Source organism: Linderina pennispora (assembly GCF_002104995.1).
Source record: "Linderina pennispora strain ATCC 12442 chromosome Unknown DL89scaffold_6, whole genome shotgun sequence".
Lineage (NCBI taxonomy): Eukaryota > Fungi > Kickxellomycota > Kickxellomycetes > Kickxellales > Kickxellaceae > Linderina > Linderina pennispora.
Genome location: NW_024468254.1, coordinates 877325 through 895456, shown reverse-complemented (window position 1 = coordinate 895456; position 18132 = coordinate 877325). Strand labels below are relative to the sequence as shown.

The 18132-nt window shown below is 55.3% G+C and overlaps 8 protein-coding genes across 8 annotated transcripts; 3 read left to right on the top strand and 5 right to left on the bottom strand.

Moving 5' to 3' along the window:
* Nucleotides 1–384: 384 nt before the first annotated feature.
* Nucleotides 385–3265, bottom strand: DL89DRAFT_267470 (uncharacterized protein). Its single transcript, XM_040887507.1, has one exon. It carries the CDS (start codon nt 3232–3234, stop codon nt 412–414), a length of 2823 nt encoding a protein of 940 aa, XP_040743887.1. The 5' UTR covers nt 3235–3265; the 3' UTR covers nt 385–411.
* Nucleotides 3266–4380: 1115 nt separating this feature from the next.
* DL89DRAFT_267469 (RING/U-box) lies at nt 4381–5081 on the top strand. The gene has a single exon (XM_040887506.1). The coding sequence runs from the start codon at nt 4637–4639 to the stop codon at nt 4964–4966; it is 330 nt and encodes a 109-aa protein (XP_040743886.1). The 5' UTR covers nt 4381–4636; the 3' UTR covers nt 4967–5081.
* On the bottom strand, nt 5057–6448 carry DL89DRAFT_257509 (zf-C2HC5-domain-containing protein; the record flags this gene model as incomplete). The annotated part of the gene is made up of 1 exon (XM_040885535.1): nt 5057–6448. The coding sequence occupies one exon, from the start codon at nt 6446–6448 to the stop codon at nt 5057–5059; it is 1392 nt and encodes a 463-aa protein (XP_040743885.1).
* A 159-nt stretch (nt 6449–6607) lies between these two features.
* DL89DRAFT_257508 (uncharacterized protein) lies at nt 6608–7633 on the bottom strand (the record flags this gene model as incomplete). Its single annotated transcript, XM_040885534.1, has 1 exon — nt 6608–7633. One exon carries the CDS (start codon nt 7631–7633, stop codon nt 6608–6610), a length of 1026 nt encoding a protein of 341 aa, XP_040743884.1.
* A 409-nt stretch (nt 7634–8042) lies between these two features.
* DL89DRAFT_267467 (histidyl-tRNA synthetase) lies at nt 8043–9568 on the top strand. The gene has a single exon (XM_040887505.1). It carries the CDS (start codon nt 8080–8082, stop codon nt 9499–9501), a length of 1422 nt encoding a protein of 473 aa, XP_040743883.1. The 5' UTR covers nt 8043–8079; the 3' UTR covers nt 9502–9568.
* A 24-nt stretch (nt 9569–9592) lies between these two features.
* Nucleotides 9593–10404, bottom strand: DL89DRAFT_267466 (uncharacterized protein). The gene has a single exon (XM_040887504.1). The coding sequence runs from the start codon at nt 10366–10368 to the stop codon at nt 9598–9600; it is 771 nt and encodes a 256-aa protein (XP_040743882.1). The 5' UTR covers nt 10369–10404; the 3' UTR covers nt 9593–9597.
* A 3546-nt stretch (nt 10405–13950) lies between these two features.
* Nucleotides 13951–14462, bottom strand: DL89DRAFT_154512 (uncharacterized protein). The gene has a single exon (XM_040883597.1). It carries the CDS (start codon nt 14409–14411, stop codon nt 14079–14081), a length of 333 nt encoding a protein of 110 aa, XP_040743881.1. The 5' UTR covers nt 14412–14462; the 3' UTR covers nt 13951–14078.
* Nucleotides 14463–15004: 542 nt separating this feature from the next.
* On the top strand, nt 15005–17630 carry DL89DRAFT_154507 (uncharacterized protein). Its single transcript, XM_040883596.1, has one exon. It carries the CDS (start codon nt 15045–15047, stop codon nt 17343–17345), a length of 2301 nt encoding a protein of 766 aa, XP_040743880.1. The 5' UTR covers nt 15005–15044; the 3' UTR covers nt 17346–17630.
* The last annotated feature ends 502 nt before the right edge of the window (nt 17631–18132 follow it).

Here is an 18132-nt window from a genome sequence, read left to right as displayed (position 1 = left end):
CTCGTACTCTCAGCTAGCGGTGTCCGATCCGTCGACATTCAAGCAGGACTATTCCAATGGATCCCCCGCCAAGTTTCCCAAGAATCCCCCACCAGCTAGCCGTTCCACAAAAACACGCGCAAATCTTTCCGAATTGCGCTTCCGTTTGCCAGCGGGCCGGGAGACATGTTGTGCTGTTCAGGCTGCGCCAGAGTGAACAACAATGTCCATTTGAAAGGGCAGCAAGTTTGTATATACGCCACAAATGCCATGTCTTGGATACCGCATTGCTGGGGAAAGGTCTTTCTGATGAGGCCGACAATCGCCTCGTTGGTGGCTGTTTAGTTGCCGGGTAGATATTGTGCTGGCAAGTAGATGCCAAAATAATTGCAATTGTGTATCTATCTGGACATAGACGTGCTAAGGTTATTTTTAAATAGTGAGAAACGACAGCTGCTCTGTTGCAACTGCTGCCTCGTCAATGTTCATTAGCTTGAGTGTCTTGATAAGAACGCCAATGTTCCAAACTGCTGTCATTTTTTGCAATGTCGTCCAAAGTATCTTGATGTTTCCTAGCACACGTTTCAGCTCGTTGTCCCATGCCGACAGCAACATCTCTGTATCGTCGGCCTCACCCAGCGCCTTTTTACACCTACGAAGTTGGTGGAGCAGCACGCCTAACGCAACAACAATCCCCAGACCAACCGTCAACTCGAATCGACTATCAGGCACGTCTTTCTCCCGGTCCAGACAGCAGGCAAAATCGTGCGAGCACTCAACGCACTCCCTTATCGAATCCAGCTGGATATCCTCGGCCAACAGCCCCTGGCCCCAGATCTTGCCAAAGGCAATGTTTAGAATCATGCGCAAAATCTTCTCTTGAGGATCAATTGGTGAGCTGAGAGATGGTTCAAGCTCGCTTGGCCGCTCATACTCGTCAAAGAAGGAGCGGCGATTCGACGAATGGAGCGCAACGGTAATCATGCACGCGAGGCTCTTGAGGGAAAGATATCGTGAGCGCAAGACGCATATGCGGTGGTCAGATGTGCCGAATATTTTTGCGCGTTCGATGTCAAAGCTGGTGTCCAGAAGGTGCTGAGGTGTTTCTGCGCGCTTGGACAGCCTCTGCACGTAGTCCGCGTACCTTTTGAATACTGGGTCGTCGGAGATAAGGTGCCCCTTGCGGTCGATCGCATAGACCAAATGGCCGGATTCCGGGATAGGTCCAAGATACTCAATTGCAGGCATGGGTCGTTCAAGGATCGTTTCCAGTCCCTTGCTCTCTGACCGCGCTGTACGCGTATCGTGCAGGAAGTGGGTAACACGTCCAAGGATAATATTGTACTCGCAGAGCAGTGCGAATGAGTGAGAAAGTGCACCGCTGATTACAACCTGGGTTTCTCTCTGCATTGGTATGCTGCCTGCCACATCCATAGTCGCAGACCCAACTGACTTCCCTGCTGCTGGCAGTGCTGCTGCTGCTGCTGCTGCTGCTGATGATGATGATGATGATGATAATGTCGCTTCTGCTGATAAGGTCGCTGCTGCTTCTCCCTCTACCGCGCTTGTCATAGTTGGATCCGCCAAATCCTGCTCCGCGACAGCTTCGTTTTGTTGTTGAGGCGAGGGAGGCGTGAAATCAACGTCAATCCAGTCGGAATCAGCACAAGGGCAGCGCACAGACACAATTGACTCGGGGATACTGGTCCGCCAGCCCTGAAACGAAGAGATGAGAAACTCGTTCTGGTACGCTGACCAGAAAATGCGCCGTTTGGTCTCAACCTCAACCCACTCGTCCCAGGAGGCTGGCCTCCGCGTCCGGTACAAATCTACTTCGTGCCAATCGAACCGGAGCATAAGGCAAGAGAGAGAGGCAAAAATCGCTGCACATGCATCCCTACGCTGGCATGAGACCTCAACTAACGCAAGCAATAGCAAAATCTGCATGGTTTCAATGGTTGGCTCCTGAAGTCTGAACAGGATCTGGGACTTGACGCGAGCCGCTAATGCTTCAACGTCAACGTTCCGTCCATAGTCGGCATTCAAGTAGTTTGACGTTCGCGCTTTGAGAATGTCAATTAGCAAGGGGTCGACTTCGTTCGCTACAATGCCGCGGATAAATGTGGAGGGGTGGAAGATCGGACCGTACGCGTAGAGATATTCAAAGTACGCTAAGACCGCCTCGCGCGTTTCGGGCTCGACCTTGTCGGAGTAAAACTCCTTCATCAGATCGCCCGCCGGCGGTGCGCTGAAGGCAGCGGTGGGTGGCTCCTCAGCAGCATTTGGTGGGTTTGCTGGTGGGACCTCAATAGACTGTGGAATGCCCTCCTCAGGGGATGCCGAGCGACGCAAGCTCACCGACTCGGGTGTGCTGGCTCGCGATATACCAACACTGCTGCCTCCATCTTCGCTGGCCACAATCAAGTTTTGAATGTCAGCTGCCGACCCCGTTCTACTACCGTAACTTAGAGGTGCTGTTGAGTTGCCAGGCGGTTTCTGCTGCTGCTGCTCCGAATCGACTGGTGCTGCTGCTGCCTTGGGTTTTGGTCCACGCTTCTTTTTGGTCCTCCACTGGCAGCGCACGTCCTGCTTGATGCAGTTATCGCATGGGTCGCCACCCTCACACTTGATACGCCTGGTGTGGCAATAGTCACATGCCTGCTTGCGACGCTGCTTCCGATACTGCCCAAAGGTTGGATCATATGCGTGACGCGTCGTCAGAGGGGAGTTTGGCCGCTGGGGAGCAATGGGCGGCAGGAGCTGAGCAGCAGGCCGCAATGGCATGTTGGTTATCCTGTACCTGGATACTGGCCCAAAAGAGTACGGTTGAAATCTATATGCGACCGTTGGGTTGACGTCAAGGCGAACAGGCCTAGCGTCGTATGACTGGCCAGTGCTACTAGCTGCAGGTGATTGCGGCATGCTCGTGCTACGTGGTCCCTGATAAGGAAGCTGCGCCATATCTGGGCGTTGGTCGCCTGGGTGGTCAAGAGTCTCCCGCACACGCTCTCGCCCAGAGTCGTGCTGGCTCTGTCGCAGGTGCAGCAATGCGATTGCCGCGCTGCTATTTGGCCTGGCCATGTGCTCCCCGATCGCGGGTTCGGCTGCTACTGGCGCTGGCACTGATGAAGTGCTTATGCTGCCAGGCGATCCGCCATCGCTCGCACTATTATTCTCCGATGTGCTACGCACCTCTTGACCAGACGCAGTCTTCTCTGCGCCCTGCTCGCCCTGGCGGGGTGTCTCTTTGGCCATTTTGTCGTATGAAAACTAGGAGACAATTGGGAAATACTGTATTGCTGGCGAATATTAAAAATAGACGATGAAAAAGCATAGAGCAGGTGAAAGCGTGCCTTTACTGAAGCCGCTGTATATTCCAAGCGCAATCTCTTTTTTCTTCGTAATATCCTGGACGCACTCTGTCTGTTCCCCCCCACCGGTATACAGCAAAGGATGAACAGTGCCATGGGATTGCCAGTTTGCACGCCCTGAAAGCCGGCCCCAGCCAGTCATTTTGCACAGAAAGCAGGTGGCAATCGTTTCCGAATTGCGCTGCCGGGCCAAAACAGTGAGTGCCAAAAACATGAGCTGGCCAACACTGCGGGCGCGCAGAGTGAGGGGCATTAGGACAAACAAATGTCTATTGACTACCTTGGCTGGCCGCCGAGCGCGCCACAGGATTGTTTGGCCATTATCCCTTTGGCCGGCCAAAGGTAAGGGCATGGCGGTACGAGATGTGCACTGCCCCTTGCCAGCAATGGGTGCTCTTCCGCTGGTAGTGGAGGGTGGGGCAGCCAGCAGTATTAGCAGCGCACGATGCGACTGCAGCGATAAGGGTTTGAACATTCGTTACCGTGTGCAACCCCATTTTTTCCGTATCAGGCGCCCAGGGGTGGCAGGCTCTCTTATGAACTCCTGTGAGCTCTTATGAACTGCCTTCAGCCAGGCTGCCTCTGCAGATCGCAGGCCAATCGCTGGCGGATTGTGCGACGAATATGAAAGAGAACGCTATGCTGACTAAACAAGCTGGACTCTTCATAATTTGCAGTGCTGACATTTGCTATTTTGTCGGGAGCGTGGTAATGTGTATAGATCCACGTTGATATATGCGCCCCAATCATACCCACGCACCCACGTACCAATCACGCAATGTGCATCTGCGCAATAGCTCGATTGATAGCCAAGTGAAATGTCTCTCCGCCATGCTCATGCTGGAGAGCAGGGGTTATCAGACACTACAGCAGCAGGTAGCGCGTGTCAGAAAGATCCATTGCACAGGCTTTGGGTAGGACAATCATACGCGACTTCCCAAACTTCACTAGCTACACCCCAAAAAACCCACAGTAGAATCATGTGTGCCTAACAAAACGATGCCACAGCAAGTCACAGAATACCTGTGTACATGTTCGTATTTTTTGGTCTGATAATTGGAGTGGCATGCTATGCTGGTGCCCATGTCGAATGCTGAAGTGGAGCATACACAGGGGAATGCAGGCTAATGGAAGCAGGCAGAGCAGGTGGGTGCGCTCGCACTCTATTTGGTAAAGGCAGCGAGAGATGGCTAAGTTGTCGTACGAGACTATACAGGAGTCAGGTTAAAAATAGCAGGCTCCGGATCACCGACCCAAATTGGACGCACTAGCCAGTGTGTTTATAAATGGCACAGACACCCAATCAGCGCCCTTTTGGCTCTGCTTCATCGCTCGTTTCCCTTTGCAACATTTTCATCATGAAGGTCAAGATCAAGGACTGGAAGGCAGTCGCTGGATGGAGGTGGGATGTCCCCGACGACGATGTGTGTGGGATCTGCCGCGCTCCGTTTGACGCATGCTGCCCGTCGTGCAAGATCCCTGGGGACGACTGCCCGCTGATCTGGGGTGAATGCACACACGTTTTCCATATGCACTGTTTGCTCAAGTGGCTTGGGACAGAGAGCAGCCAGCAGCAGTGCCCGATGGACCGGCGGCCATGGGTCACTGCCAGCTGACAGCATGCAGCTACTGCAAAGAGGTCGAACCAAGAAAGCATTGACTGGGGTTTGGAAGACGCTATACATGTCTGCATTTCAGAAAATTGTTCAATATATCTCGTCAGTCACGTCGTTCTGGATTCGCATGCTCTGTTTCCGCCGCTCCATCTGCTGGGCAGCAGACAGCGGCTCGGGGACCTTGGCCTGGGGCTTCACACCGCGCCTCCCCTTTTTGCTGGCAGCCTGACCGGCAAATGCCAGAACAAACCTGGGTTCTGCTGCGCCTTGAAGCAGCGGGTTGTGAGCAAACGATCCACCGGTTTTGGCCTCCCTTGGCTTGGAAACGCTAGGTGCGGGTGCCTGAACAGGCGGTTTATCCAACGGGTCCATTCCATGGTCTTCGTTTGCCAGGGTGACAGTGTTGTCGCCAAAGTTGAGGTGCAGAACGCGCATACCGCGGCGCAACCGCGACTCGCGCTCCTGCTGTGCCTCCAGCCTCGCCTGGGCCTGCTTCTCTGCTTCGATTTTCTCCTGTGGCGACATCCACCGGCCAACAGCAAACGGATCAAAGTCTGACGACTGATCTATAAGCCGCGACCGCTGCGCCGCTGTTCTGTCATACTCCAGGAGCCGCTCCTTCCGTCTCATCGCCTTGACCCAGGATTCGGCCTGCCGCTGTGCTACTGGGTCGGCTGCGCTAGCATTGATTCCTAAAGCCTCGAATGCTGCGGCCAGGTACTCCTCCTCTGTCAATGTCTGACCACCAGCTATTGGCGTCTGAGCCATGCTGGCGCTGGCTGCTGCAGGCTTCTTGGTCTCTGTATCCCACAGCATTTCGGCCTCATGTGTGCCTATGCCACCGCCAGCCTTCATGCTGTACAGCATGCCGCGCGAGGGTAGCTTGGGCGCCGACTTGGGCGAATTGCCAGAATCCTCGTCTGCGCCCTGTGCGCGCCGCAGCAGCATCTTCATGTGCTGCTGGAGCTGTTGGTCAGGGCTCTCCACATCGTTGCCGCAGAACATGCACGGACCAGGCCCCTCGAGCTCGCAGATAATATGCCCACAGGACAGGCAGTTGGTAAACAAGGCGTGTTCGGATGCCTGGCATTCGCACTTGGTGCGCTTGCGGTTGGCTAGCTTCTGCTTTCGCTCCTCTTCAGCCTTGCGCTGGCGCTCCTGCTCCTGCCGCTCGCGCTTCAGCTGTCGCCGAGACTTTTGCTCAGGCTCCATACCAGCGGCTGGTGGGAGATCAGGCTCTGGTGTGTTCGTGCCAGCGGTTGCCTGGGCATAATTAACTAGCGGCGCTGGCTCGGGTTCGCCCGGGGGCGCCTTGTCCTCGGCCGGAAATCGCTTGGCAATAAGGTCAAAGGCAAAATCTAGAGCCAGCGGCGATTCGCCAAGCATGTCGAGCAATTGGCCCTGTAGTTCTGCCGGGCTGGCCAGGCCCGCCAAGAACTCCGCCAGCGGTCTAGCATCGCCCTCAGTCGCGCCGATAATCATCGCGACCTGCTTCGCCGCCCACGTAGTCTCTGCGTCTGTCAGTGCATGCGGCATTGTGACCTTGTTTTTTTGAATGAGGCGAGGGAAATTAAATACAAATCGCAATTCAAAAGTGGAAGAAAAAGAGGTCCTGGACCGCTCCTGGCCGCAGCCTGGCACTTACTCCCACAGCAGCTTGACCATATGTGTGCGATCTTCGCGGAAGCGTTTGGCCAGCTTCTTGCCAAAGACCTCGTACATGGCCTGCACAACGAACTCTGGATTCCACTGGCGCTCTCGCGCAAACTCGGTGAGCTGGTTCCGCAGGTCATCCTCTGTGATTGCGCTCTGGTCGCCCTTGCTCTGCGTGTACAGGTAGCACAGCAGCTGCGCCGACAGCACTCGGCCCGATGCCGACATGGCCGCCGCCGACAGCCGCCGACTTGCTCTGCGTGCGTCTAGCGATTCGACATCCTCATTAGCAACACTGTCGATGGTGTTGGCAAACACCTGGTCCAGGTACCCGTTGGTCACGTCCACCGCGTCTGAGTTGCTGATGATCTCGGTCAGCTTGGACACGTATGCATCGCGTATGTCATGCAGCGACGCGTCGTCGCCTTTGACGCCCTCCAGCGCGACCCGCAAGTCATTGGCCATGCGCTCCGAGTGCTCGACTGCCGTCAGCGGCCGCTTCTTGCGGTACATCTCCTTGCGCGTCTCCAGCATCCGCCGCTTGTTGGCAAACTCGGCCGTGAGCTGCTCGAGCTCCTTCCGCTTAGCCTTGAGCTGCGACATCGCTTGCTCCTCGCTCTCCTGACTAACTGCCACCTCCATGCGCAAATACGAGATATCCTTCTCGATCAATTCCAGCCCTGCAGTCTGTTCCTCCGTCTGCTGCTCCATCTCCTGGCGCCGGGCAACGGTGTCATCAAGTTCTTTCTCCAGCTGTGGGATCTTGGTCAGCCGCTGTTTGATCCGCGGTATCACCGCGAGCCTTTTCGCTTCGCTAGCTAGCTCTTCTTTGCGAAGGGCAAAGTCGTGGTAACTATTGGCGACCTGGTTGAGCCGCTCATTGACATCGGGCAGTTGGCACAGGTCGGCCAGGTCCACTGTCTTGTCGTAGAACTCTTCAAACGCCCGTGCGTCTAGCTCCTTGTCGCCCTCGACTCCTAGGTTCGCGTGCTGCACCCCGATACGCGACAGCATATCCTCGTATACCCCCTTGGTGGCCGGCGCGACAAGCTTGGCTTCCTGCGGCTCGGCGTCGCGCACAATAAACGAAGGAAGCGTGTCGGGCTCGAATTTGTGTTGTACACCAAGCGCCGACAAATTGTACCGCGGCCGGGACATGTCAAGCGCACATAGCTCACCAGCAGTCGAATCGAGCTTTCTGATAAGCGAGGACCGAATCGGCATGTTCGTTGAATAGTGTTGAGAATTGAAGGAAAGGTCTGAGCTGTGCACAGCCCGCCCGAAAGTGGCGAGCACAGGCAGAGCTGTGTTTACTTGACGCCTTGTGATTAGGCCATGCCATGTTGGAGATCAGATCACTGGTTGCAGCCATGCAAAAACCACATCACCACTTGCAGCGGTATCTGCGATCGCAGCGTCTCTTCCGCTCCGCAACCAGCTATTTCTAATTTCCAACAGCTATGCAGTCAATTCGGGCGTGGAAGGCAGCGGGTGTCTCGCATGTTGCCTCGTCTATGCGCTACTACTCCATGAGGCGTGATGCCGTCCGCCCAGTACGCGGTATGGTTGATCGACTCGGGCTTGCCTACCGCAAGTACGAGCAGATCACCGATGCTGGACGCAAGGCTGTCGAGTCCTTCGGGTTCCAGCCGATCACAACGCCTATTCTCGAATACTCCTCGATATTCGAGCGGTCTCTGGGGCAGGACTCGGATGTGGTCGGGAAGGAGCTGTACAAGTTCCAGGACTCGAGCAGCGACTGGATGACCATGCGTCCCGAGGGCACAGCAGCCGTGGTGCGCGCTGTGATCCATAATGCGCTGACAGCGAGCTTGCCGCAGAAACTATACTACTCAGGGCCCATGTTCCGCCATGAGCGGCCGCAGAAAGGCCGACTGCGTCAGTTTGAACAGTTCGGGGTAGAGGTGATCGGTATCTCGCATCCGGCTTCTGATGTTGAGTGCATCGAGTCAGCATGGAACTTTTTGAACAGTCTTCCTCTTGCAGGCGACCTGGAGCTGCAGATAAACACCATCGGCGATGCGGAATCGCGAATGGCATACCGCCAAGGACTGACCGCCTATTTGAGCGACTTCAAGGAGGACTTGTCTGAAGACAGCCGGAGGAGGCTCACAACCAATCCGCTCCGGATCTTGGACTCGAAGGACGAGAATGACAAGAAGATTCTGCTCCGTGCACCGAAGCTGGCCACATACATGAGCGACAATTCGCGCGATCACTTTAATTATGTCTGCAGGGGGCTTGAGGCCTTGGGTATTCCGTACAAAGTCAACGACAAGCTCGTGCGCGGCCTCGATTACTACCAGCACACGGTATGGGAGGTGGTCTGCAATTCACAGGGCTTGGGCAAATCGCAGGCAACGATTCTGGCTGGCGGCCGGTATGATGGGCTGGTCGAAACGATGGGTGGACCAAAGCTGCCTGGGATCGGCTGGGCTGCCGGAATTGATCGCCTGGCGCTTCTTGTTGCTGACCAAAAGGTTCAGCTTCCGCCAGCGCCTATCCCCGTCCTGATAATTCGGAATGGCACCCAGACCGAAGGCTCTGAACTGAACAAGCACACCATTGATCAGTCACTGTACAATTATGCTATGAAGGTTGCGCAGGTCATTCGCCAGAAGCACAAATCGTTCGTGTACCATCCCATCATCAATCCTCAAAAGAAGGTCGTGAGCAGCATAGCGTCACACCCACCAGTCTCGAAGCAGTTGGCGCATGTGCTTGGAGCCGATCTTATACCGCAAAAGGTTGTTCTCGTGGGTGGCGATGAAATGGAGAGTTCATCTGTAGTTTTGCGCGACACAGAAACAAAAAAGCAGACCAAGATGAGCCTGGACGAGGTCTTGACTGCTTTGTCGTAGATTTGTCGCTTGATAATAATAATTCAGTCATGTGGTTGGGTCGACATTACAATCAGTGTCAATAAATGCCTACTACTCAGACATATTGACTTTATATTACGCTGACTTTTTGCTATCCTCAGGCACTGCTGTGCTATTGTTGAATGTCCACCGGGGAACGCCTGGTGGCAGCTGTGTGTGCGCCGGCAGCCTGAATGGCGGAAACGGCGTGTATGTCTCTGGCGAAATCGGCTCGTCTCCAGACTTGTCGAAGCTGACTCTGTCGTTCCTCAGCAGCTCGACCACCTGCTCGTTCAGGTTCTCTCGGTCCAGGCTCGCAAACTGTGCCTTCTCTTCGTCGGCCAGCAGCGCCTTTGCTCGCCGTGACAGCTCCAGCTGCCGGTCATTCCACGCCTGCACATACTTTGCATACACCTCTCTTGCATCCTGCAGCCGCGCCTCAATCGTCGATCTGCTGCTGTCTGCCAGCGTCGGTGTTGGCAGTGGTCCCAGGTCTGGTGCATTTCTGGTTGGATCCAGGTAATTGTCGGCGACGCTGGCCAGGTACGCCAGGTTGGTCTGCAGCCGGTTCTGGTACATGATCAGCTGCGGGTCGTCCATCAGGCTGTTGTTCTGGTACTCTTGGCAGAGCCTGATCAGCTCGCTGTTGATGTTCAGGACCATCTGGATGATGCTGGTCTTGAGACGCGGCAGGTACGGCTGCTCCTGGCCATCGTCCACCTGCTGCGCTGTTTGCGAACGGGCTTTGGGGGTGAATGTCCGGGTGCTGGTGGGCTGCTGCTGCTGGTCGTCGGAGGAGTTGTCATCCTCGAGCGTTACCTCGATGTCGCTGTCTTTTCCGGTGTCGCTGTGCAGGTAGCCGTCCATGTCTGGGTTTAAGGTTGTGGTAGTGGTGAGAGATAAAGCGGCTGGCAGACGCGCGCCGGGAGAAAGGGTGCACAATATATCCCCTGGCGGTGCATGGCAGATTTTGGGCTGTGAGGCATTCGTGTAAACAGATGCTGGAGGAGCCGCATCCCACTCCCATTTTGCAGGCAGCCAGTGGCACGTCTCTCGGGGAGTAGTCGGTAGCATGTTTCGATCTACGCAGATGCTGTAGTGCTTGCTGGATGTGCGATCAGCATATGGAAATACACATGTAGATCGTTGCACGGTAGAACTTGCGTTCGCCCAATGCGTCCGGCTGGCATTTGACTGATCACACAACTCTAACTACACTTGTTGCCGAAGTTGTGCATGCAGCCGCAGCCATGGGCCATTCCAGGACTGCTCCTGCGCCACCCAGCAGCTCTTGATCAGAGCTTTTTGCAACAAGCGAAGGAGCAGCTCTTGTGCCAGAAATCCAGGAATAGTGCGAGCCTTCCTTACTTTTGCAGCTGGCATTTTTACTGAGCTGCGCATTTTCAGAAACTTTTCGTTTATTATATATCGCTGTTACTACTATTATCAATAGTGTAGCACATGCCTTTCGACACACCTCCGCCATCGAAGCGTAGGCAGGAGGTGGCTCCCAGCGCCCCAAAGAAGCGCAAGCCGACAGCTGTGCTGACCGCACATGACCGCTCACCGGTGCCGTTCAACCTTGATGACGCATATAGCCGCCATCTCCTCGACGGCACCACTCGCCTGAGCACCATCGCAGAAGACTCGATCCTGGACAGCCCCATTTCGGCATTCCCAGTCAGCGATCCCCGCACGCCTGACCATCACAACAATGCGCACGCTATTGCGGAACACCCGGCTGCCGAAGGTGACATGTCCGCACTACCGGTCTCACAGCTCACCACACCGGTCCGCTCCAGCACGGAGCGCCGTATCGCTGAAAATCCACCTTGCGACAAGAAACCGGCCCTGTTCCACTCGCCGCCTGTCACCAAGCTCACGAAGGCTAAGAAAAGCGGTAAGTGCATTCAAGCGGATATCGACCTGAGCACCAGAGTTGGCCAGGTACTGACAAACAACATCTATGCCGCTTTTGCCTGTAGATGCGCCAGTGAACCCAACCATCGTCAAGAACAGCAAGCAGACCCCCGTCAAGTCCACGGCGAACAACTCGACTGTACAGTCGAACAAGGTGATGTCGCCGAGCGATCTCAAGGCAGAGAGGGACAAGGAGGCATCCCTCTGGGTCAGCGAGTGCCTTCTCGGCGACATCGACGCTGTTCTTGGCCTCCTCCACCCCCGCACCAAGGACAAGGCTGACCTGGCAGCCGAGATCACAGACCACATTTCGGCGGAGCTTGAGTGCCACCTCGGTGTGGCCAACGACATGGCGGCCAACCGCACAGGCGCAGCAACTGGCCATCCCAGCACGCGGCCGGGGCAGCCTCAGCCACCACCCACCAGCGACTCCCACCCGCCACCAGTGCCAGCACCTAGCTCTGACACTCAGGCTATGGTCGAGTCGCTCAATGAGTGGATCTCCTCCACTCATGCAGCCAGATCGACCGCTGGAGCATCAGGCCGCGCAGAGCGGAAGATGTACCTGCCGATCCAGCAGTTCTCGCTATTCGTAGCAAAGAGCGAGGACAGTTTTGTCCGCGCACAAGCAGGAAGCAGCGCGAAGTGCGATGCAGTGCATCGTCGGCACATCCTGCCATATCAGATATACGACTGCGCACCTGTCGGAAAGGACGATGACCGGCGGGTGGATATCGGGCTGGCCACCCGCGAGCTCAGCCACAAGAACAAGGCCGTGGCACTAGTAGAAGATCCTGTCGACTACAGCGACATGCTCGCTGTGGTCGAGGTGAAGCCCGGCAAGACCCCAGCGCTGGTGCGCCAGGCACATGCGCAGCTGCTTCTGTACAGCCGAAACATGTACTCCAGCCAGGACTGGCGCCGCTTCCTCTGGGGCATGTCAATCTGCGACACCGAGGTGCGGATATGCCTGTTGTCGAACGACAGGGTCTTTGCATCCAAGCCCATTGACGTCGCCACACCAGACGGCCGCACCAAGTTCATCGAGGTGCTGGTGCACTTTTCACTGTGCGATTTCGACCAGCTTGGCTTCGACACGACGATTGACTGGAGCTTCGAGCACAAGTGCTGGATGATCGAGGGCCCGAGCACCAGCGGCAGGTCGTCAGGCAGCGCCACCACAGCCTATTACTGCGACCAGACCCTGTTCAGCGCGGATAATCTGTTTGGGCCACATAGGCGCTGCTTCTTGGCCAGCGACCATCCGCCTGTAAATGGGACTGTCGAGCCAAAGTTCCTTATCAAGGACGCATGGCCCGAGGTCGAAGGCGGTCTAGCCAGTGGCCGCAGCGAGATCGATTTCCTGAACGAGATCAGAGACGCGGTTACGGATCCGGAAATCATAGTGCCCAGACTCCATGGCTGGTGCAACGTTTGCATCCAGGTGGACGGTAAGATGCTGGAGGACAACACGAGAAATGTACTCGGGCCACTATTCAACCACACTGGGCCGGAAGGAAAGCCTGTCCCATTCCGCGTTCACACACGGGTGGTGATGAGGGCTGTCGGATTCCCCCTAAAGTCTGTCACCTCGGTCCACGACTTCATCGTTGTGTTGGGCGATGCAATGCGCAGCCATGCTGAAATCCTCAATAGGTGCGGCATTCTCCATCGGAACATATGCGATGAGACGATTCTTGCAGTGGCAGATGAAAATGGGCAGTTGCGCGGGCTGCTGTTTGATTTCGACAACGCACTGAAAGTAGAGGAGGAGCGGAGGTTTATACGCAGTGGGCAGATTGGAGTGCTCCCATTTATGAGCATCAACACCCTTTCAGGATTCGATGTGGAGCGGTCAGTGCTAGATGACTGGGAGTCGCTGATATATCTCATATGCTGGTTCGCCACCATCGGAATCTGCAGAGAGAAAGCTGACAGGCGATCGTTGGATGAGCTTGAGAATTTGGATATCAGAAACTGGAGAAGGGGATCGGCTAAGGAAGTATCAAAAGTAAAGGAAGACCATATGTTCAGCAGCACTATCCTCGACAACAAAATCCTGGACCACTTCCATTTTGTTGAAGATGTCGGAATCCTTAAAGACCTAACTGAGGACCTTTACATGGACCTGTTCCAAAATCCGAATCTGCGAAAGGACACTCGGTGCGACGGCAGCCGTTATAAAGGCACAATGGATGTAAAGGTCAGAGGTGAGAAGAAGAAATCGGATCCATTCAAGGAGCGGCTAACCAAAAAGAGCGAAATCGCCGCAGTACTACTTGAGACGATGACACAGGCATGGAAGGATTCGATGAGCACCATTCGCAACCAGCACAAACCATCACCATAGCATTTTCTCTGCTGTACACTATGCATCATTTTTGATCTTGTACTCGCTTAAAGAGTATCATCACAAAACACACATTGCAAGGACAAGGGCAAGCACATGTTGTGCATTTGGTGTAGATGCCAGTAGATATTAGCATGACACCGTTTAATGTGCCTGCTCTGAATATGCAGCCCCAGTATTATATGCACTTAGTGTCAGGCAAGCAGCACACACGCGTAGCAGAAGCAATAGTGGTCAGCATTGGTGCCATCATCAGACAGTCGGCAATGGCAGGCTGCGTGGCCGCAACAGAAAATAATTGACAGTTTCAAGTATGCCGTCGCCAAGAGTCTACATGGCAAGCCGGGACATCCGATACAAGGAAAATGTGATAATGAAGAAGGGGCCGACGAGAGCTTGCTGTTGTGCGCACATCCGCATTCATTCCCATGTGTCCACGCACTTGTTCCATATCAGCCCAGTACGTGCATCGGAGTCCGCTTGCCTCGTCTCGACTGGTGTGTCTGATATCGGTTGTCTCGGGTTTGTAGTGTGCTGCTCTGCTCTGCTTTCGCTGGTTGGATACGAGCCGGCTCTCCATGCGAGCCTGTAGAGCCGCCGCTGAATGCAGGCGTACCGATGCAGCCAGCGCCACATCCATGATCGGCGATGCGGTGCTTCAGATGCGGGACCCGATCAAATCGGATCTGCTCAAGCGCCTTTTCGTAAACAACAGTTCCAGAGCGCAGAAAAATCCCAGGCAGTAAACACGCTGCAGCCAATGGCGGTGGCTCGCCTCAGCCCTTAAACCACTCCAGAGCTGCTGTCCACAGCCCTTGTCTCTCCATTTCGCCTTAGCCCTTCAACCTCCTGCATTTGAGCCCATTCCCCTTGTAATTTATCAGTCGCCCATGACTACCTGCAACATTCCCGCTGAGCTTTCTCGGACTCTGCCAGCCCCTACCGCCGGCAAGCCAGCCGCTACGGGCGCCAAGCGCAAGCTCGATAGCTCCATTTCATCGCCAGCTGGCAAGTTCTCGCCGCCAAAGAAGGCACGCTCCTCCAGCAACACAGTCTGCATTGGCACTAAGCGGTCGCGCTCGGATTCTGCGGCAAATACCGATGCCGATGACAGTGTGCCACCGGCAAAGAAGACTAGCTGCATATGCTTTAGTGGATGTAAGTGCCGGGCCAGCATCACCAGAACGGCAGCCAAGCAGCACCGCTACTTACTAACCTGCATTACCTCAACGCTGTAGGTGCCCGGCCTCCTCCAGGATACAGGAGGAAGGTAATGGCACACTCCTCGTATTACTCTTCCGACACAGCGGTCCCACCGGCAAAGAACGCAGGCTCTAGTGCGGGTATTGAGTCGGACGAGCAAACGATTTGGTGGGACAACAAATACGAAGAGCTGGCCGAAGCCGACTACTGGGTCAAGGAGCGACTTATCCGTGACGCCGATGCAGTGTTCGACATTGTAGAGCCGAGAATCGCTACGACACGCAGGCTGGCCAGGCTGGTCTCGGCTCAGGTCGCACTGGAGCTGGAGCACCGGCTCAACACAGTCGACAGCAGTGCAGCGAGCAGCGTCGACGATATCCAGGATGCTCTCAGAGAACTTGCTTGCGATATAGGCACCTGTCAGCAGCAGCAACAACAAGAGCAACAGCAGGCGCTATTCGACATTGCAGGATACAGCAGAGCAAAGGACGAGAGCCGTGAGTCAACCGACAGTTCATTCGCGAGCCTTGAGCAGTGGATTCGCCCAACGCCGGCCACGCCTACTGATAGCGCTAATGGGAACAGCACACGTACGGCAGAACAGATACTGAAGTCAGCCATGTCGCTCATCCTATTTGTCTCCCGCCACACTGACACCTTCGTGCGTGCACTGGATACAGACACCTTTGGCAGGCACCTCGAAGACTACCGCCACATACTTCCATGCGTCAGCTCAGATCGCGAGTGCAGCGATGCTGCCGAATGTCTGGCAAGCGAGGCAGGCATCAAGACGCAAGGCCCACATAGCAGCATCGAACTCGTCAGTGGCTTCAGCTACAGCGACGCACTAGCTCTTATCGTGGCTCGGTCTGACAAGACTCGGCGCACGGTTGACAAGGCTTATGCGCAGCTGATGCAGAGCACACGCAACATCTACAAGTGCCACCACTTCAGACGGTTCGCCTGGGGTCTGACCGTGTGTGACAACGAGGTGCGAGTGTGCCTGCTCTCCAATGACGCAGTCTTCTCGTCCAGTGTCCTGGATATCACAGCAGCAGCCGGTCGTCGGCAGTTCGTCGAGCTGCTGGTCAACTTTGCACTGTGCGAGGAGGACCAGCTCGGAAGCGACCCGTCCATTTACTGGGATGCTGAAGCCAACTGCTGGGCCATTGACTGTCCCGACACAGCAGACATGGCATCACGCCCTGTAGCCACAAAAACGTACTACTTCGACAAGGTGCTGCTGGGAGCGGACGGCCTGTTTGGCCGGCATACGAGGTGCTATTTGGTGACAGACGAGGAGCCCACTGGCGGCGGAATTACTCCCAAGTTTGTGATAAAGGATGCATGGCCGGAGGCTGAGGAGGACCGTGTCGATGACAAACGGGACGAGGTGTCGCTTCTGCACAGAATCACCACAGAGCTGGCACAGTCGGACGTCGAGGACCTGGTCTATCCCAGGCTCGATGCCGGTGGCCGTGTCTACATCGGCACAGGCAGAGGCATGTTTGAGGACCAGTCGAGCCACATCCTGGGCTCGCTGTTCTCGCTGCACAAGCCGGATGGCACTGCAATACCGTTCCGCGCGCACAAGCGGTTGGCCATGTCCCCGATTGGCGACTCGCTCGATACGGTCGAGTCAGTGGATGAGTTTATCGTCGTTCTGGGGGATGCCATGCGCTGCCACTCGGAGGTGGTGAGTCGGTGCAGCATCCTCCACCGCGACATTTCAAGCAACAACATCCTTGTCGTGCGCGAGGAAGGCAAACCGGCGCGCGGACTGCTTATCGACTTTGACTGCGCACTCGATCTGAGCGATTCGCGAGGGCCGAACCTGGAGACGCGAGGGACAATCCCGTTTATGAGCATCAACAACCTTCTCCGGTCAGACGTGGAGCGATCAGCGCTGGACGACTGGGAGTCGCTTATCTACCTAATCTGCTGGCACGGCACCATCGGAATCTGCAGAGAGAAAGCTGACAGGCGATCACTGGAAGAACTTGAGGACCTGGAAGTCGGACGCTGGAGAAGTGGGGCAGCTAGAGAAGCAGGTGAAGTAAAGGAGAATCATATGTTCAGCAGCACTATCCTCGACAACAAAATCCTGGACCACTTCCATTTTGTTGAAGATGTCGGAATCCTTAAAGACCTAACTGAGGACCTTTACAAGGCTCTGTTCCAAAATCCGAATCTGCGAAAGGATGCTCGGTGCGACGGCAGCCGTTATAAAGGCACGATGCCAGTTAGGATCAGAGGAGTGAAGGAAAAACCAGATCCATTCAAGGAGCGGCTAACCAAAAAGAGCGAAATCGCCGCAGCCCTACTTGAGACGATGACACAGGCATGGAGGACCTCGAAAAGCAAGCTTTAGACATATTCACTGAAATATATTACATTCATTGCATCCTTCTTCACCCCAGAATGGCAGCCTGCATCTCGTTCATTATAGCCCTTTCCGAGTTTACTTGCGAGTACTGCATTTAGATACGAAGGACAAATGCCGATATATGCCGAGTTGGCATGTAAAGCCTCATGGCAGACACTCAATATACACAAACCATGAGTGGATACTTGCAATGACCTGGCAAGAGGGTCACTGATTTGGCTCGGCATGTGTGAATGCCACCATGAAAATGCGATGCCGCTTGTTCGCGGCTCGGGGGGTTTGACAGGTTGTTAAAATGCACAAGCATGTTCTTTGCAGAGCAGGCGGATGGCGACTGCTGCCAGTTGCAAGCGGGGAGGGAAAGACAGCCCCGCGCATCCTTTTAGCAAGTGTATACTCGGCAAAGCGCCTTCTCCCGAGAAGCACACGGCGGACAGACAAGTATGCACCATGTGCTTAAACTGATGCTGCACCGTGTATTCTGCGGGTGGGAGGAGAGCAGCACATGCGTCAGCGCTCTTGCAGGGGTGCTCTGAGTACTCCCTGACAGCCAATAGATACCGTCCTCCTCCTTAGAGCACTTTCTTCTCTCCTTTTTGTATCGATGCGTAGTCCACTGGTTAGTTCTGGATAGTGCAGCCTGGCTTTGTTCTGTATAGCGCACTGTTCGCCTGTTGTTTGCCGCCTCTCCGCAGATTGCGAGCCAGCTTCCTTCCCTCCAGTGTCGTCTGCCTTCCACTCTGTCGTCACCATTCTGCGAGTAGCTACTGCA

What these genes read in the sequence shown, in the direction of transcription:
- DL89DRAFT_267470 (XM_040887507.1), bottom strand. Translation starts at nt 3,234, where the DNA reads ATGGCCAAAGAGACACCCCGCCAGGGCGAGCAGGGCGCAGAGAAGACT.
- DL89DRAFT_267469 (XM_040887506.1), top strand. Translation starts at nt 4,637, where the DNA reads ATGGCACAGACACCCAATCAGCGCCCTTTTGGCTCTGCTTCATCGCTC.
- DL89DRAFT_267467 (XM_040887505.1), top strand. Translation starts at nt 8,080, where the DNA reads ATGCAGTCAATTCGGGCGTGGAAGGCAGCGGGTGTCTCGCATGTTGCC.
- DL89DRAFT_154512 (XM_040883597.1), bottom strand. Translation starts at nt 14,411, where the DNA reads ATGGATGTGGCGCTGGCTGCATCGGTACGCCTGCATTCAGCGGCGGCT.
- DL89DRAFT_267466 (XM_040887504.1), bottom strand. Translation starts at nt 10,368, where the DNA reads ATGGACGGCTACCTGCACAGCGACACCGGAAAAGACAGCGACATCGAG.
- DL89DRAFT_154507 (XM_040883596.1), top strand. Translation starts at nt 15,045, where the DNA reads ATGGCACACTCCTCGTATTACTCTTCCGACACAGCGGTCCCACCGGCA.